The following is a 20955-nucleotide window of genomic DNA, read 5'->3' on the forward strand; positions in this document are numbered from 1 at the left end:
GCAAAAAAATGAAAAGAAAAAAAATCTAAGCAGAGCACATCAGAAACACGTCTGCATAAATTTCTTGCAAAGAAAAATCCAAAGTATGGACTAGGGTTCTGCCTCTATAGAGGAGGTACTCAAAACTAAGTATTCTCACTTTGCAAGTCCAGTTCGCGGGAAGCGATAAATCACCACATGTACAATAAAGTTAGGAAAAGACAGACAGAGAAAAGCACAAAAGAGAGACTGAGACCACTGTGCCTGGATAAACAAAAGGCCTAGATGAGAAAAAGATAGAAAAAAATGTTTAATCCTGAATTTATTAACTGGAATATGTTAGCTTTGGGAAATGCATAAGAGTATAATTGATGTCTTTGTATATTGTTCAGAACTTGTACAATAAATGCATTTCTGTTTTTAGCTCTGTAATACTGTAGGACATGCCAAGTTTGACGACTTGGGATTCCCAGTTTTGTCTTTATATTTCTAATTTGTGGTACTTTGTCCTTTGTTTGGTGGTGATCTGTCTTTTACATGTGTGATTGAGATGTGGTACTTTGTTAGCATGTAGTTTGTGTGTACAGATTTGTGGCAGTCCCACTTCTCTTTTCCCAGTAGAAGGTGTACTGGTGTTCTAGGGCCCAGTATGGCTACCTTTTGGTGCTGTGTGAGTTCTGGCAGTGTTGTTATGGTATCACAGATTTGCTATAGGGATGGGTCTCTTTACAAGTTTTTTTTACCTGCTACTGGCATGGAATGGAAGTTCAGTTCAGTTTATGTGATACATCACAAATATAAAAACAAATTTAAAATCTAAGCGGTTTACAATAAAAGATTAAGGGGGAGGGGACAGAACAATAAACAAGACAAAACATAACTGAAACACTCTGAAATTCTTCAAAGGAAAATTTGCAGATTTGCACATGTAAATCATGTTCAGCCACTCATACATTCATTAAGTTATTGTTGGAATCTATGCGAGAGGTAGAGGCAACACAGTACTAATTTGAATACAGCAACAACAAAAAAAGCACAGATCCTGTTAACAAAGCAGGCAATACACCACCTGCCGCTTTAGTCATGCTGTTTGTTCTCATTTATTATTTGCTATATGATTTGTTAAGTCAGCAACTATTATATAATCCTGATACATAATATATGTAATGTAAGTGCAGTGCAGACATGGGTAGCATTCATCATACAACTATACAAACAGTAGAAAAACTTGTATAATAGCGTTAATTATTGTATTTATTGTAGTAAACAAGGGTATGTTTCTCTATCATCAAATTGGACCTGTGAGTCCTTTCAGAATGGTTTTATTAAAATAGGCTATGATTACTCTAATACTTGAAAAATAAACCTATCAGTTACAATTGCAGGGCATGCCATGTCCTCACCCATATGCTGACAGTTCCACTCACCATCTGAGTATTGGATCCTGCTAAAGACTGTAGCTCATATTGGATGGCTTGACCACTCTGGTCTATCACATGAAACTGCTCAGGTAAAGGCTGGGCCTGGGACAGGTGCACTGAGGCATTCTGGACTGGAGAGGAACCGTCTGTTACATGCAATGTAATAGGCAAAACTGTAGAACACTCATTTTGCCCAAAGGATGGATCACTGGAACCCACACAGGCCAGAGGCTTTTAAAGAGGAAGAAAATAAACAATAAAATCTATACTCTGCAGTTTGTCAGAAAGTATCTAGAAATCTGCTTGACTACTGGGCAAGTGACCAGAATATAAAGTCTAAACTCTCCTGCACAGCACAGCAAGAATGTGATTCATATATTAATACTACCTTTTCTCTAGTCATTACTCTGAATCTGGTTATTGACATCCATTACTAAGCAGTTTCCATTCTCCCTGTCCATTCCATTTTAATCTACTGTTTGATGTATATTGGTTTACTAATGTAACTATTCTAGTGAGAAAATCTTCAACTAAATTCATTTGCCCACCAGCATTAATATCTAGCCTAAGGCTGTAGGACCTGGGAGTCTAACACTGCATTCAGTTACTATATATATCAATAGGATTTCAAAAGAAATTAAAAAAGGGGATAACATTAGATGTTATTATTTCATATAATAGTTTAGAGCTGGTACTGAACAAATTAATATTTTGAATAATTGAACCAAATTAGTTTGCAATGTAAGAATATTAAAATTGATTCTTTTCTGTTAAAACTTGGAAATTCCTTTCTTTCTTCCAAGATTCAGATCAAAAATTGGGAACTTGAGGACTTAAATATCTTACATCATATTTGATCATATTTGGCTGGATAAGCAAATTTGGGTCTGGTCTAATTTTTCTAAATACTGCTTGTCAAACAATTTGTTTGGAATTCATAACTTTTCTTTCCAATGTGAATATGCTGAAAATACAGTAATTGCTCTACCATTTAAGCAACCAATCTCTTTTCTAGTGTAGTACATTTTCACTAGGACTCACTATGCACTTGCACAGGATGAAAAGAATATAATGGTTCGGAGATGAATATCCCGCCCTATTTCATACCTGGAACACATGAGCATCTGTCTCTGTCTCTTCTGTGCCACTGCAGTTAGCAATCAATAAGTAGCTAGATCTATCCATGCTGATCTCATGGTCTGCTCCATTTTCTTCCATTTCATGACAACCTGGAAGAGTTAGTTAAATAAATAAATTGATCTGTTTACAAAGAAAATAACCTGCCAAATTGCCATAGGTCAAGACAGGGTACAATCAAACATTTAAAATAAAAATAAAATATAACGCACAAACTCAGAAGAAACAGATGGAACCTCCACACCTGAGAAGACCGATACTAATGTCCAACCCCCCTCGGTAAGCCAAGTAGTAACAACAGTATGGAGGCCCAGCAACATACTCACTGCGATTAAATCAGACCCATAGCACACACACATAAGAACATAAGCAATGCCTCTGCTGGGTCAGAGCTGAGGTCCATTGTGCCCAGCAGTCTGCTCACACGGCGGCCCAACAGGTCAAGGACCTGTGCAGTAATCCTCTATCTATACCCCTCTATCCCCTTTTCCAGCAGGAAATTGTCCAATCCTTTCTTGAACCCCAGTACCGTACTCTGCCCTATTATGCTCTCTGGAAGCGCATTCCAGGTGTCCACCACACGTTGGGTAAAGAAGAACTTCCTAGCATTCGTTTTGAATCCGTCCCCTTTCAACTTTTCTGAATGCCCTCTTGTTCTTTTATTATTCAAAAGTTTGAAGAATCTGTTCCTCTCTACTCTCTCTATGCCCTTCATGATCTTGTAAGTCTCTATCATATCTTCTTCTCCAGGGAAAAGAGACCCAGTTTCTCCAATCTCTCAGCGTATGAAAGGTTTTCCATCCCCTTTATCAGACGCGTCGCTCTCCTCTGAACCCTCTCGAGTAATGCCATATCCTTCTTAAGGTACGGCGACCAATATTGGATGCAATACTCCAGATGCGGACGCACCATTGTCCGATACAATGGCAGGATAACTTCTTTTGTTCTGGTTGTAATACCCTTCTTGATTATGCCTAGCATTCTGTTTGCCTTCTTAGCATCCGCTGCGCACTGTGCCGTCGGCTTCATTGTCATGTCCTCCATTACCCCCAAGTCCCATTCTTGGGTACTCTCATTTAATAACATCCCTCCCATTGTATAGTTGTACCTTGGGTTTCTGTTTCCCACATGTAATACTTTACATTTCTCAACGTTGAACTTCATCTGCCATCTCGTCGCCCATTCCCCTAGTTTGTTCAAGTCCCTTTGCAATTCTTCACAGTCCTCTTTAGTCCGAGCTCCACTAAACAGTTTGATGTCATCTGTAAATTTTATTATTTCGCACTTCGTCCTTGTTTCTAGATCCTTTATGAATATATTAAATAGCAGCGGCCTGAGCACAGAGCCCTGCGGGACCTCACTTGTGACCCTCCTCCAGTCCGAATAGTGGCCCTTCACTCCTACCCTCTGTTTCCTACCCGCCAACCAGTTTCTGATCCATCTATGTACGTATCCTTCCACCCCATGGTTCTTCAGCTTCCAGAGTAGGCGTTCATGGGGCACCTTGTCAAAGGCTTTTTGGAAATCTAGATATATGATGTCTATGGGGTCTCCTTTGGCCATCCGTTTGTTAATTCCTTCTAAGAAGTGCAATAAGTTCATTAGGTACGATCTCCCCTTGCAGAAACCATGTTGGCTGGTTATCAGAAGTTCGTTTCTTTCAAAATGTTCATCGATGTTTTCTTTTATCAGTGCTTCCGCCATTTTCCCCGGAACCGAGGTCAGACTCACCCGGTCTGTAGTTTCCCGGGTCATCTCTTGATCCCTTTTTAAAGATGGGCGTAACATTGGCTATCTTCCAGTCCTCCGGGATCACGCCTGTTTTCAGGGATAGATTGCAAATTTAATGCAGTAGTTCCACAGATAGATGGCTACTCTTTTCCATTCAAGGCACCTCCAGTGCACTGTACTCCTAGGTTTATTCCAATGTTTTTTTGGTTTTTTTTTTTTTTTTTTTTTAAACGTGAGTAGGAAGGAATACAGGCCAAATCTATCTGAGGCTTTCGGAGATGGGCAGGGTATGGGCACCACCAGTTATATCCCATCATAGGCATCCAGGAAGCCAACTAAGATAGCAAAGCCGCCAGGCTGGACTGAGCTACCACTCCCATGCCACACTAAGTCAGATGATAAAACTAGGAGCTGGGGAGATCATCCATCTGCCTGTGGAGATGGAGAATACAGGCTTACCAGTGAGCATACCATCCAATATATGACAGAGCTCAGTTTGGTGCTCTCTTGTCTCCACCTGCTGGTGGATGGACATAACCCACTTGTCTCTGGATTCATCTGCTGCTGACATGGAATCTCAGTTCACATTCTATTTCTCTGTGAATGATGTATATTCAAGAATTGATTATATATTTTTGATAGGCAAATCATGTCAACACTTCTAGGGGAAGAAATTGAATTGGTCTGATCATGTGCCAGAGATTGTTGCACTTTCACTTGGGCTTAAGGACAGGCCTCTTCAGTTTTCAAGATTAAATGAGAGCCTCCTGTATACTAGTAACGAGGTGATGACAGAATTGCACAGAGTTATCCCAGAGTACCTCCAGTTAAACAACATCCCTGAAATAACCATGATGGTCGTCTGGGATAGCTTTAAAGCATTTAATAGGGGACATCTTATCAAATGGGCTTCTTGGTTAAAACAACAAAGAGAGCAGAAAGATCAACAATTGAGGCAGGAGATACTAGACTGTGAGCAGAAATATTTCAAATGGTTCAAATACTGTTAAAGTGAAATTGGCTTCCCTTAGGGAACAGTTACAGGTTTGTGAGTTGATAAAAATCTAGCATGAACTGCATCTTGCTCAAAGGGTTTATTTTGAGGAAGGCAATAAAACCAGTAAATGATTGGCACAGCAATTGAAAGCTAAACAGTCCCATTCGTATATTCTCAGAATATACATAGTTACTGATACCCCTAAACTCAGGGAATACGGTATTTTATCCAGTTTTATCAATTACTCTACACGTCGGAGATAGTTTCTGATATGGCTGGAAGTAGTCAGTATTTGGTAGAGGCCTCCCTTCCTCGGCTCACTCCTGAGCAATCCATATTACTAGATCAGCCAGCCAGAAAATTAAAGCAGCTATCTCCATTTTGAAACTGGGCAAGTCACCTGGACGACTGTTGTACAGTTTTTTAAAATTTTACTGTTTTGTAAAATTTGTTACTGCAAAATTTAAATGTTATTTAGCTCCGGTATTACGAGAGGTTTTCAATTATATTTTGCAGGGGAACAAGCCACTAGCTTCTATGTTGGAAGCAGGGGTGACTGTTTTGCCAAAACCTGGAAAGGACCTCACAGCCTTTTTGACAACATTGGGGGATCCTAGGTCTTCTCTTCCTTATATTCTTGATTAATTGCAAGTGTATGGATCTCTTTAAGGGTTTAAAATAAATGCTTTTAAATCATGATTACTTAATATCAATTTAGACCCTATTACAATTGCAGCTATAAAGCAAGAATTACCTTTTGGCTGGGCTAACATATTTATCCAATATCTTGAAGCAAAAATTTCTGGGGATTTATCCTCTATTTTTAAACTCACTTATGGTAAACCTCTCCCAGGAGATGTCTTCAACATTAGCCCACTGGCATCTCTTAATTCATTCTTGGCTTGGCAGCCTGTTAGATGATGCTATTACCAAAATTTCTATAAACTGTTATTTGCCAGACTTTGCCAATAAGTATATCTAGAACTCGACAGCAGATTATTCAGAAAAGCATGTTTGCATTTGGAGAAGGTGTTCCACCCCCAAAAAATATCTAAATGGATATTAAGAAGGAAAAGGGATGAGGGGGGTTTAAGTATTCTTGATCTCTATCAATATTTGGATGCACAATTACAACATCTGGTGAAGTAGTATGACCCCCCCCCAAAAAAAAAAAAGGTTTGGGTGTGCTTATAACGTCATTTTCAACCCCCCCTCCAATCAGTCAACCAATTTATTTTGGGAACCTTTCCAAACTAAACTACAATTTTCTGTAGTCTCACATTAGATCTTTGGCTCTGTCAGTAAAAAAATGGTTACAAGGAGCTGAGGATATTATATATGTCTCCATTATCTGCACTTTTTATCTTAATGCCATACTAGGATGTTACCCTTTTAAATTGGTGGAAGCAAAGAAGATTCATGCTATTGGTGATTTGTATGTGATCTGTAAGTCCTTTCATCAGCTTAAAACAAAATATATCATACCTGGTGCAAACTTTTCATTTATTTATAGGTTCACCATTTATTAATTTCCCCACCTCTGATGGATTGGCTTCAATCTAAATTTACATCTTTAGATGAAGCCCTGATGGGGGTTAGTTACCAGAAGAAACCTGTTACTAAATTTTATACTCTTCTGCAAGAAACTTCTATATATGACCAAATGGGAAAGAGATTTGTGTACTACTCTTTCTGATACAGATTAGAATTCTATATATGAGAATAAATGTAAGATTTCATTTTCAACCAAACTGATTGAATATGGGTTTAAGGTACTCTATGGTATCTTTATCCTAAACATCTTTCCCTATTTACTAATGATAAGTCTCCACTATGCTGGAGGAGATGTGGTCATAAGGGTACTTATCATATGTGGTGGATGAGTCCTGTGAGCCAACTTTTTTGGTCCAAATGTGCTCAGAATTTACTTAATTAACCAGGTTCCACTAGATCCTACATTATTTTTTTGTTTGTTTTTTAACAATGGCAACCTCCTGGAATACAAGACACATAATTTAAAGTTCTGAGAATTTTTGTGGTCATAGTATGAAGAGAAGTTGTGATATTATAGACTGCTACAGAATGACAGATTAGATTGTTACCTCAGTAATCTGGATTCCGTTAGGATGCACAGGAGTCCATACTTGAGTTGTTGATTCCCATTTCCAGCGAACTGCAGAAAGATATCCCTTTAAGATCTGAATAACTCCTCCCCTTCCTCAGTGAAGCACAGCACTCTCCTCAGTTGGTACCAAAGCAATCAAACTCCACTAGAAAAGAGGAGAGACATAGGGAACTTCCCCAGCAAGACACACATTCTGCTTTGTTCTGAAACTTAGAAAATAGAACAATGATTAATAAACATTTAACGAGTAAACAGAGAACAATAAATCACTTACATTAGTAACTCAGATCCAACCTGCTAAGGGTAACAAGTAGAAAACTTGTAGAGGATGAACCTGCTTTACATTTTGGAGATTTCAGGCCTAAACTTAGGCTAAAAACCTTCTTTTCTCTCCTGGAGTATTTACAAGAAGCCTAAATCATTTTTCTGAGACCAAAAATACCCTTGGTCCCTGTGTGTCACCTGTGCACAGCAAGACAGAGAACATGCGCAAAAAATTTGGGCTTGGAGAAGTTCAGGTCTGATATTGGAACGTTCTCTTGTGCATAACAGTAGAAATTAAACAAACAAAAGAAGAATCTTCTGGGTGTCGTGCCTTCACCATCAGCTGATGGGCAGAGACTGTTCTTTGTCTGGACACTAAGAACTGTACCTCTGGACTGTGACCTGTTCCATAAAGAACTGGCAGATAAGTGCTGTGGCTGTTATCTGACTGAAAGACTGTGCTGTGGCTAAGCAGGTATTTTGAAATTTGCCCTGTCAGAACATCTGGGCTTACTAATTAAGGTGGTAACCCTGAAGAGGATTCTTTCCAGACCATCCGTTGCTGACCTGAGCTGAAGGACAGCGAGGGAGAGATTTCTCTACAGTTCGCTGGGTTAGATAGGAGTTCCCATTTAATTGCTAAGGAAAGGTTATTCAAGACTCTTTGGTAATTAGCTAAGTCATATATCATAGTTGCTGTTTATATTCTCTTATCAGGAAATCTTAAGTTTGTAAGAATATATATCGTGTGGTATAGTTATATTTATTGATTACTGAGTGCATTTACATATTCACTAATTGTGTGCTGATATCGATATATACAATATCTGTATATATTTATAATCATTAGTAAATTGTTCTATACGCCTTCCAGAGGAGCCAAATAAAATCCGGTGAAAAGGCCCACTCCATAACCATGGCAGAGCTCAGTTGAGGTAGATGCGCCGCGCCAAAAGAGCAGTTTGTTCCAGACTCCAGAAAGGCCTCTGGATAAGATTTTCTTCAGAAGTTTGTACTCAGGGTATCCAGATAAGCGAGACAGAAGTGAGGAAAAGAAACTATGATTGTACACATTTGGGGCATAAATGTTACAGAGCATCAGCTTCATTGCCTAAAGCTCTCCCAGGACCAAAACAAACTTCCTGTCTCAGTCTTGAAACTGTTTATGCAACTGAAACGGTAGCTTTTTGTGGATAAGAATCGCCACTCCTCACTGCTGACCTCCAAACGATGAGGAATAACCCACCCAATTTCTGTGTAATTTAGAATGCTCCAGTTGTGACAGGTGAGTCTCCTATATAAAGGCTAAGTCTGTGTTCAATTTTCTAAGGGAAGCCAGAACTCTGGATCTTTTTATGGGTGACTGAAGTCCATCCACATTTAGTGTGACCACCTTCAAGTCAGCCAGTATCATATTGCCAGTTCAGATGTACAGGGCTGATACATAGGGCTAACCACCCCATCAGGACCCCCCACCTAGGTCCTCGGGCAGAGAACACAAGACAATTCTCGTCTAAGACCATTCACTCCACTCTGTCATACCCCCAGAAGAAACATACTCCCCATACACACCCAGTCATACAACCCCAGACATTCCCCCGCAGCCCGCCCCTCCCCATTCAAAGTGGCTTCTCCCTCCCCCAAATCCCATGTCCACACTTCCTACCCCGCCCACAAGGGAGGCCCCCTCATAACATGATATCGACATTGAACAGAGAGTGACTTATGTGCAGATCAAAGACCAATAAACCCTCGGAAATCCATATGGAGTATGTTAATGGTACAGGCAACTATAGAAAATATAAGGATAACAAACTACAGAAAACCATCATATGCAACCAATTGCATGTCCATAACGTTTCCTGTGCTGTAATAGAGACCCAGAGACAGATCCGGATGGCAGTATACAAATCTAGCCTTACAGTGCATGAAAACACACAGCAAAAAAAGACCCCAGGACACTCAGAATAAGGCCATCTGAGAAGACACCCGGGCATCCTTATTAGGTGCTCCAAACCAGGGTCAGACGGGCGACAGCCCAGTGCGTCTCACTCAGGCATAGAAACAATGGTCAACGGGCTGAGCTGAAGCCTGAAGAATCAGTCATCCCTTAAGTTTATCCAAAAAGGTGTGAGCCTCACCTGCATCCTCCAGGGTAAATGACTTTCCACCCTTCCAGACTCGCAGCTTAGCAGGAAAGATTAGGGCAAATTGAATACCCTTGGAGTGCAGCGCCAAACAGAAAGGTATCATAAGCTTTCATTGCGCCGCCACTCTAATGGAGTAATCACTTCAGAGGAATACCTTCATTCCATTGTATTCCAGGAGCCCCTTCTTACAATAAGCCCGCAGTATGCTCTCCTTCTCCCTCCAGCTGTTGTATTTAGCAATCGCTGTGTGAGGCCTCCGGTTCTCCTGCTGTTGTAGGGAGCCAATCTGATGTGCCCTTTCACAGGCAAAGGTCATGCCACTCTCCTGCAACTTCAGACGCTCAGGTAGCCATTTAGAAAATACACTGTACAGCTCACCGTCCTTCACAGCTTCAGGGAGCCCCACCAGCTGAAGGTTATTTCTGCAGCTCCTGTTTTCCTGCTCATTGAGTTGCTCCTTCAATAGCTCGGTCTCTTTCTGCAGGGCTAACACCCGGGATTCAAGGCCACTACACATGTCCCCCTCTGCTGCCATGCACTGCTCCACCTCAGTCAAGCGCCAGTCATGAGAATCAAACTTCTCATGCATTTCCTCCATGCCAGACTGAAGTTTGTTCAAGCGTTCTGCTAATGCCGCTGACAACGAACAGGTGATTTCTTGTACCCAGTCCCCTGTGGGGACTGTGAAAGTCATGGTCTCTTCCGCCATTTTGGCCGGGGTCAGTGCGGGCCTATCTCTAGCAGCCTTTTCTGTTTTTAAGGGCATGCCAGTAAGTGCAGAACCTAGCAAACCACTTCTTTCACTGCCGAACACAGTCCTCTTCACCCTGGGTGCAACACCCGAGCGGTCTGCAGAGAATAGCGGGAGATATTACCAGTTATAAGTCAGGGTATGAGGGAGCTCCACTTGCACGCATCTGCTCAGGCAGGATGCATCACATGACCCCCCTCAAATTTTTCACATCATTGCTTTTTTCATATATATATTTCTTTTGAATGTCTTCTTTTTACACAATTTAAGAGGTAATTCTAAAAATTGGTTACTTTCATTTACACAGCAATTACGCATGTATATGATTTGGTATATATTCAAGTATGTTCCAGTATTCTAAATTCCACATACATGCTATTTTGTAATTTGCAGATATCTTACACAGCATATCACACACTTAACTTACAGAATGCTATAAGTAATGCCCATATTTTCAGAATTTAAACAAATATACTTACAACAGCTCTCTGACTAGCTTAAGTGCTTGTGCTAAATTGTATGTGCATATTTTACCTGCCATACTATAATTCTGTAAAAGAAAGTAGGTACCTATTTTCCTTTATTAAACAAGTACCTAAATCTAGTAGCACAATATAGAATTGCTCTCCTAAGTTTTATGGGAGGACTTTTTTTTAAGAGCTACGATTAAATGTTTTTTATGGCCGAATACCTTTCTGCATGCCATTTCAGAGGGTTTTTATCCCCCGGAAGAGCATTCCAGTTTTCTACCACTCTCTGGATGAAGAAGAACTTCCTTATGTTTGTACGGAATCTATCCCCTTTCAACTTTAGAGAGTGCCCTCTCGTTCTCCCTACCTTGGAGAGGGTGAACAATCTATCTTTATCTGCTAAGTCTATTCCTTTCAGTATTTTGAATGTTTCGATCATGTCCCCTCTCTTCAAGGGAGAAGAGGCCCAGTTTCTCCAATCTCTCACTGTATGGGAACTCCTCCAGCCCCTTAGCCATTTTAGTCGCTCTTCTCTGGACCCTTTCGAGTAGTTCATCTTGGTCAAATAATTTCATCTTTAGTCTCTGTAGCCATTTTTATGCTGACAGCACCATACTGTAACTCTGAATCACTCTGGACTCAATTCTGCAAAGTTAAGATGTGCAAAAACTCAGGCTCAGAGATTTTCAGGACAATTCTATAAATAGGTACCAGCAGTTATATGCATCTTGTGTATGTAAGTGCCAAGACAGTTTACACACATGTTAAATACACTATATATTCCAGTGTCTCTCAAACGTTTTAAGCTCCGGCAAACTAAATGGAGCAAATGTTTTTCATGGCACAATAAACAGAGCAAATGTTTTTGTGGCACATTATAACTGAAATTATAAAATTGGGAAAGCCAACAAAAAATTTAATTTGAGTTATTTAACGTTCTTTAAGCTGTTATTTATTTAAAGTTATTTAAGCTATGTAACAATGGTGAAACTAGATAGAATAGAATCGCTAATCAATGCAATGGATGTGCTTGTTTTTGAGTGCAAATTAACTCAAAATGCAGCTCAATAATCGACAAGCAAACACACATTTCATCATCTACCATCTGCAGTCGTTCTCTTTTTTAAAAAAAAAATTAATTTCTGTCAGAGCTGAAAATCCAAGTTCGCAAAGATAAGAAGATCCAAACGGTAACAAAGTCTTGACTGCTTTGTTGCTCAAGTTGGGATAACTACTGCATAAAAATTAAAACTAAAATTACTTGCCATTAGTTTTCAAGGATCAATCACGTCAAAGAATAATGCTTGTCTGGGTGTTTGTATCCTTATGCACTCAGAAGCTCATAACATTGACAGACTCTTTCATACGCCACGTACATGTCACCTATTCTAGTGTGTAATTATGAAGGGAATTTTTAAAAATAAAGTAAAATTCTAGAATCTGTTATGGCACACCCAGAATCTCTTTGGGGGCACACTGTGCTATTTTATAAGTACATAGTAAGTTCATTTAGGCACCCCCATTTATGCCTCCTAATGACCTGGTCATGCCTAAATGTAGGCACCCTAATTCAGTTTATGCTAGTATTCTAGAATGGTATCTTGGCACACAGATGCTGTTATAGAAGATCTTCAGAAAAGAAATAAACGATTCTCTTCAAGAAATCACTGAATCACTCTTAACATATCAATTACCGTCCATCCTCCTGTCTTCACCCCGCCCCACAGATACTACCAGTTCTTCTCAATTGCTCTTGAATTCACCAATAATTTACTGTATCCCACTATGTATATCTCTTTTATATCTCTTTTTGTAATCCGCCTTCTCAACTTCTCTTGAATTTACTAATGATCCAATATTGTAACCCACCTTTTATAACTCTTTTGTAATCCGCCTTGAACTGCAAGGTAATGGCGGAATAGAAATCTCTAATGTAATGTAATAAAACTGATGCTCAACATGCAGCATCTGCGTACCTAACTTGAGGTGCCAAATTATAGAATAACTCCCTGAAAGTTTAAACTAGTGCCAAGGGGAAAAAGTTAGACAATGGGCTTTTTGACTTTAAGTAAATATTGGAGGCAGGTTGGCCTAGTGCAGGGATTCTCAAATCTAGTCTTTGAGGTCCATAACCTAGCCTGGTTAGAAGAACCGACAATGAGAGACTTTTGGTACATGGCTGGCTAAAATAAGCCAACCTTATTATACTGATGATTTTGAACTGTGTGGGGGTCTGGCTGGGACCAGCCCTTGAACCTTGCTTTAAAAAAACTGTTTATCCTTGAGCTGAGAAAGGGTTTTGTAAGGTAACAGACTCAGGTCTGTACTTAATAAAAAAAAATTATTATATCTGCAAGTGTCCAGGCTGTTTAAGTGAACCTGGAGTGGACTCTTCCACAAGCAGCTTGCTCAACGTGGCTTTAGAAGCCGAATCTCCCACCCATTGTCTCATTCAAGCGGAAATAGGGTAAGCAGACATTTTACTCATGACTCTACACACATCATACATAGCGTCTGTAACATAATCCACCTCTGACAGAACTGTCTGGGGGTAGGCACTGGTTTCCAAAGCCAGATCCTGGTTAGCATTTTATAGCACGAAGGAAGCCGCTACCTTAAGACCCAAAGCCAAGGTCTCAAATTGCCTTTTGAGAATCGATCCAGTCTGCAGTCCTGAGCATCCTTCAGGGCCATACCCCTTTTGCTGGATAGTGAAGTATGCATTGTAACCTGTGCCACCAAGGATTCCACCTCAGGTGGCATAATCAGTTGCTGGAAATTAGGAGCCAGCTTAGATATAGCCCTAGCCCCTCCAGCATTTCCTAATGCTCAGTCAGCATCATAGTGATGTTATATTAGTCAGGTTTTCTATTCCACCTTTACCTAATCAGTTCAAGGTCGGAATATAAGTTCCAAATTTTATTAAAATTTTGATGTATCGCAATATCATTAATTCAAAGCAATTTACAATTAAAACAGGGTCTTAATTATTAACTAAAACCAACACAGATGGACATGACGTACCAATACATAAGGGAAGTAGGGAGAACTACAATAAGTATTGTAAAGGAAAATACAAACAGAGGGTAAGAAATTTTAAAAGTATTGATAAAAATAATAGAAAATTAAGAACTTTTTTTAAAAAAAATTTTTAATTCAATTTCTCAGAGCCTAAGACAGAGGACAAGTGAGTTTAAGCAACGAATGGGATCAATAGAGACTCCGATAATTAGGTCTCAAAAGAATCCTTGTACAACCAGCATTTTTACAGTCCTTTAAAATACTTAAGTGATTTTATTTCCTTAATAAATGGTGGTAAGAAATTCCATATTCTGGGCGCTGTAACTGCAAAGATCGTATCTTGTCTTGTATTTATTATAGTAAGTTGTGGAATTACTAGAAGGTTTTTGTCCTCTGATCTCAAACTTCTAGTAGGAATATATGGAATAATGTACCTTTCTAAAAATGATGGAGCTTTAGTTGTTAATATATTGAATGTTAATATTGCTAATTTGTAGGAGATTCTGTGAACTATTGGAAGCCAATGAGCTTCTTTAAGAAGAGGTGTCACATGATCAGAGGTTAGGTCAGTTACCTAGGAAGTTGCAATGTACAGTTTGATAGATCAGTACAGTTATTAATACAGTTAGTTCATAGTTACGAGTAGATCATTGTTGGCTCATTGTTATGTCCCAGGAGTTGCATTAGACAGTTTAGAAATGGGCTTTTAAAAATACCATTTCAGTTACTTCAGGGTTGGCTCCCTGTCTTGGTACAGAAATGTTTTTAAAATTTTTCTAAACCTGAGATAGTGGTCACAAGATCATAGTGTAAATGGTAATTGGTTCCAGCATTTTGCTAATTGATATTGGATCGATAAGGTAATTTGCCTGGTAGACTTTATATTATTGCATACTGGGAATTTTAAGTGGAAAAGCTTTCTGGTAGAATATCTGTTGAAGGCACCCTGGAGTAGGGTGGCCAATTCTTTCATACAGTCAGGGGCATTCCCTGTCAGGATCTTAAAGGCAGTGATGCCCAATTTAAACTTGATCCTGTCAGTTATAGGCAGTCAATGAAGTTTCATATAGTAGGGCTGTAGATGTTCCGATTTCCATAGTCTGTGTAGGAGTCTTACTGAGGTATTTTGAACTAGTTGTAGATGTGATAGCAGTGTTTTGAGCAAATCGAGATAGGATTAGGGATTGCACTAAAATTCAGAAAGTCCAAAACAAAACTTCTCTGGCTCGGTCCAAAATTAGAACAGTTGCCCACCCTCTTCGCACTGCCCTCTGACGCCACGCTGCAGCTTGAGTTCTCAAGCAAAGTTCTAGGCATCATCAACTCTTCTCTTTCCTTCAATGACCACCTCAACTCCCTGGTAAAATCATGCTTTTTCAGCCTCCACATGCTGAGGAAAGTGAGATCCTGCTTCTGCCAACAACATTTTGCCCTCCTTGTTCAATCCATCATCCTTTCCAAACTAGATTACTGTAATTCCATCTACCTAAGTCTAACCAAAAAGAGTCTTCATAGACTTCAACTAATTCAGAAAACTGCGGCCAAGTTGATCTTCGCAAAACGTAAATCTGACCATGTCTCCCCACTTTTATTCAAACTCCACTGGCTTCCAATAATTGCCAGGGTTCATTTTAAATGTTCCTGCCTAGCTTTTAAAATCCTACACAGCATCCTCCCTCCTCTAATCCCTCTATCTTGGAACTCCCCGAGTCCCGACAACACCAGGCCCACCCAAAAAACTTAAACTATCCTTCCCCTCACTAAAAGGTATCCTCTATGCGGGAAAATCTCTCTTCTTCAGAATCACAGGGCTTTGGAATAACCTTACTACCCCACTGCGGAATCAGGTCTCCTTCCAACTATTCCGTAAATACCTGAAAAAGTCTTTTCACAAAAGCGTAACGCTCTCCTCCCCCCTATACTCAATCCACCAAACTCAATGTGCTATTCTTTTCCTTTATTAAGCTCTTGTAAATTGTGCCGAGCTCTATATTCATGAAGAAGATGCGGTATATAAACTTAAGGTTTAGTTTAGTTTAGAAAGATCTCAGTATGCAAAGGGAAAATATGGACTGGATCTTGGAGCTGCTCAGCAGTGAGTGCTGTGCTGAGGCAGTTTGCAGAACCTTTAAATCCAGTTCATGCATAGAGACTGCAAAGATTTCATTTAAGTCGGACAGCTTAAAGAGCCTGCCCAATGTTGGATCCTCTCCCTAGTCTAGGGCTGCTACAGCCTCCTAGCAGTCCTCACCCCTACAAGAACCTGTGTCTCTTACAAAGGAGGTACTTTTGGAAAGACGAGGAATAGACTTGGATCCCTAATCATTCCAGTCCTTCTCTGACTTGACCTCAGGCTCCTGTTGTCTGTTTTCTGGAAAAGGAACTAGATTCTGTAGAGAGAAACTCTTCTGCATGCTAACCAACATAGCCTCAGCTGAGCCTGGAGACTGTTTGTACTTTGCATAGGCCTCATACATGAGGGCCACAAAATCAGTCCAAAACCTGACTTGATTCCCTGAAGGACCTCTTAGGACTCCCTCAAGAGACATCCTTGTAAAAAGTGGTGTCTGCGCACTTTCATCTCATTGGTAGAGCTGAATCATCGGTAGACAGCTGTAGAAGGGATGTATGTTTGTTTATTTATTGTGAGTTTCTATACCGCTAATGACTGGGGAGTCAATTCAGAGTGGTCTACATGAGCCTCTGCAAAGGCGTTATAATACATGAGCTTCTGTAAAGGTGTTATAATACATTAGCTTCTGTAGAGATGTTACCATAAGGAGTTGTGAGGTGTTACAATACATGGACTCTATACTGAAATACACGGAGCTCTTTGGTGGTGTTAGAGTTATTAATACCAGTATGATTATGCCATAATCCATCAGCCTCCTTATATGCATGTTAATACCAAATCAATTGTCTTATATATATACTGTACACTTGTAATACTAGGTTTACTGTTGCAGCTAAATATTCCATACCTATTTTCTTACACACCTCTTAAGGAGACTGACTATTTCAACTAAATGTTCACACCCACCCACCCACCTTGTGTGCCTCAGCATGTGGCATACAGTTGCTCCTCAGACGCCCATCTAGCACAAAATTACCATAATACAGTGGTTAAACCACCCGTGGAGTCCATCCTGACCAATTCCAGACCTAAAAGAGGTATTTTGAAGCATGGAGAGGATTTTAAAATAAAATTGGGAAATCCAACGTGGCCACCAAGCTATAAAGACTAAAAAGGTCAAAAAACAGATTTTAGGGGAGGGGAACCCTCAAAGAAACCCCAGAAATTCTTCAAAACTACCCAATTCAAATCCACTCCAATGTCTCTCATGGGCTGTACTCATTTGCTGCCATGTACGAGTAGTTTGCCTGCATCAGCTTACACTTTAACTGGATAGAGGAAAAGTTTTTTCTGTCTTAGACCAACAAGCAGGAGATCCAGGAGCTTGTCTATTTAGGCTGCCTTTTACACAGGCTGATCCAGCCTGAAACCCTCTACCCCTCTAGTCTCCACTCAATTCTTTGGGGAGGGGAGGAATATAGTCAGCACCTGCAAGGTCTGACAACTAAAGTGGGGCCTGAAAACAGCCTGCACTCAAGCATATCAAATGAAGCCAAGTGGACAAACTCCTAAGGGCTGAACCCCAAGCCAATTTAAGAGTTAAGGCAGGCTGGCCAGACAAATGCCCTGCAGCAAGGGTGGCCCACCCAGCTAGAGACTTCAGAATCTTGAGACTGCAGCTTTTCCCAAGCAGAGATGTCCAAGGACTGCTGGAGAGCTTTAAAGTACCCAAAGCCTCAAAACAATCTTTGATTCTCCAAAATAATAAATATTAAAGTAGAGCAGATGAAAGAGACATCTTCTCCTCACTTGGGAAGGAAAAATCTGGGGGAGGGCCCAGTGCCCAGTAAACACAGTTGAAAATGTAAGATGATACCTGCTGCATTTCTCACTGGTACAGATGCACTACCCACAGTTTCAGGACTCATGTGCTTTTTGCACTGGAACTCATTCCAGTCACAGCGAGATAGATATATATATATATATATATATATATATATATATATATATATATATATATATATATAATGCGAGAGAGTGATTATTCTGAGGGTAACTCCAGTTATTTCATTCATGTAATTGATTACTAGTACTTATCTTATCTTTTGTGATTTTTAGCCCCGATTCTTTTTGGATTTCAAATATTTAGATACAGCAGATATATGTCCGTTTCAGGCGAGCGTATAATTAAAGGAAAAATTTTAAAAAGCTGAATTGGGAATTAACCCTGGGTACATTGGTTTACAGTCCACTGTGCTGATCACCAGGATACTCCTCAGATCTGCATGTTGCTCTGTTCAGAATGCCTATAAAACCTGATGCTGTCATAGAACCTGGCATTCCTTGCCTGTTTCACTTTTAGGGGTGAGTGAAAGGGACAGCAACCACTGGGGGATTAAGGATGAATAATGCTTTAATCCTTCCTGTGGTCAGTTGCTCCATCAGAGCACCTTGTTGTAAAATGATTGAAACAAAATAAAATAATCCTTTTAAGACTTGGACATTTCTTCCCATTCAATTAGAGCTGTTTGACATCCCTTTGCTATCTGAACTGCAGTATACGGCATCCAAGTTCTGCCATTCCAAAAGTATAATTTGACAGATGGACTTTTTTTTGCCATTTTGAGATGACCATGTGCTTTGAAAATGAATCTCTTGGCCATTTTCAGCCACAACTGAAAATATGGCTGAAAATTAACCTTTCAGTCAAAACTGGATGGAAAAAGGATTTGGGGGTCAGTTTTAATGCCATAACCAAAATCAAGTTCAATAAGCCTCTAACACAAAGCATACTTTTGAGTATGTAGGGCCTTTTTTATGGAATTTACTATCAGTGAAACTGCAATTACCATAAAAAAGATTTGATGTTGAGTTTAATATTTGCTATGTCTTTGTGTTGATCTCTCTCTCAGAGTGAAAGGATGGGAGGGTTCTTTACTTCTATTTAATTTATATATTGAGGACATTATTGGATGCTGTATATATCCTTATTAAAAACTTTTTATTAAGTTTTAAAAAACTCATATTGTTCACTGCTGTATGAATGCATAGATAAGTAATTGCAGTGACTTATGAAATTTGTCTAGGTTTTCTGGGGTAATAATGGTTGGTAGAGAGAGAGAGATGTTAATTTTACAATCTTGAATTTTTTACTTCACCTTGAACTTTTTGAAAAAGTATGAGCAAATGAAAACTAAAAGAGTGAACTTAGCTTGCATACGTTGTACACAAAGAAAGTTAAGCAATAGCAAGTAAATTACCCCATATTTCCAACAACTGCATTGGCTACCAGTTATATTTATAATCCAATATAAAGCAATTATGCTATGTCATCAATTTCTATATGGCACGATTACCGAATTTTTTAAGAGTTTGATGTCTGGTTACCAACCATCAAGATCACTGCATTCTGAAAATTCAGCACTGTTGAAAACAAAGGCCAATCCCAAGTATGTGGAAACGAATGCTGTGACTTTTTCATGTGCAGGAATAAAACTGTGGAATGGCCTTGTTGGCCAAATTCAGAAATGTGATGATAGGAGTTCATTCAGGAAACTGCTGAAAACGCAATTAATATTTGATGCACTTCTTTGAGCATTTGACCTGTTATGAACCTTTCTGCTTTTGCTTTTATTTGTTCTGACCTGTTTTAACATTTTATGTAAACCGTTTTGGAATAAAACGGTATAGAAATTTTAAAAAGAAATAAATAAAAAAGAAATTAGAAAAGAAATCACAGGAGATGGATAACTGTGTAATTTTTTAATGTTGCATAATAACATTTTTTCATAGTTTACTACAGACATTTCAAGCTGATATTCTACTAGTAAGCATGATGCTCTGTATACTCATCCCAGCGCTGCCTGGTGCCAAAAAATAGATACATCTCATGGAGATTTCCTAGCTTTATCAAGCACTCAGGAAAACAAGATGATATTTTCATACTTCATAAACAGATGAACAATCTTGATATGGGCTTTGCTCTCAACTTCACCCTTGAAGTACTACTGTTACCTTCATATAATCAGGGTGAAAGACTAGATTATGCTGGCACAGAAGACCCTTGAAACATTACCTCTATCTTAAACTGGGTCTCACAACAAAAAACGTAAGTGCAAAGATCCTAGTAGCATTCCTTAAACCTCATCCTAGGAATATTTATGTTAAAAACTTAGATTCTTCTTTGGTTGCAACACCTTTAAGCAAACCAAAAGATCTGGGAATGACTGAGCATACTGGACAGGCAAATTGGGCTGTCATTACCTACTAGGATAGCTTTCAAGATCATAAAGGTTCCTTTTTGTTCTTCAGATTGAGCTAGAAGACAGAACAAAACATGCAGGCATTCTCATCTCCCCATATTAGTTATCTTCAGATAGTATGAAGTGGTGAATAGATTAATACCAATTAGCATTCAAGATGCTAATTTGCTGTGGTAAGCAAATTAATGGAAACGCTTTTAAAACAGAGAATGGTGAAGTTTCTGGAATCATATGGATTACAGGACCAGAGGCAACATGGATCCACTAGAGGTAGGTCTTGTCAGACAAATCTGATCAATTTCTTTGACTGGGTGACCAGGGAATTGGATAAGAGTGCGCTAGATGTGGTGTATTTAGATTTTAGCAAAGCCTTTGAATGTTCCACACAGATGTCTAATAAATAACCTGAGTGCCTTTGGGATGGGTCCCAAAGTAACGGGCTGGGTCAAGAACTGGTTGAATGGAAGGTGACAGAGGGTAGTGATCAATGGATATCACTCTGAGGAAAGGGATGTTATCAGTGGTGTGCCTTAAGGTTCTATTCTTAGGCCTGTTCTTTTTAACATTTTTATA

At 39.5% G+C, this 20955-nt stretch overlaps 1 protein-coding gene across 4 annotated transcripts in view; it reads right to left on the reverse strand.

Annotated features, from left to right (window-relative positions):
- Positions 1-20955, reverse strand: part of CARF (calcium responsive transcription factor) — a 152436-nt gene that overhangs the window by 117111 nt on the left and 14370 nt on the right. For all 4 annotated transcript variants that reach the window (XM_033945032.1, XM_033945036.1, XM_033945034.1 and 1 more), the window contains exons 2-3: positions 2508-2629; positions 1407-1631 (exon numbers count right to left, since the gene is read on the reverse strand). In XM_033945032.1, coding sequence (XP_033800923.1) covers positions 1407-1631; positions 2508-2618 — 336 coding nt within the window. In that variant the 5' untranslated portion in view covers positions 2619-2629. The remainder of the gene's footprint in view (positions 1-1406; positions 1632-2507; positions 2630-20955) is intronic.

The sequence above is a fragment of the Geotrypetes seraphini genome, chromosome 5 (genome assembly GCF_902459505.1).
Source record: "Geotrypetes seraphini chromosome 5, aGeoSer1.1, whole genome shotgun sequence".
Classification (NCBI taxonomy): Eukaryota; Metazoa; Chordata; class Amphibia; order Gymnophiona; family Dermophiidae; genus Geotrypetes; species Geotrypetes seraphini.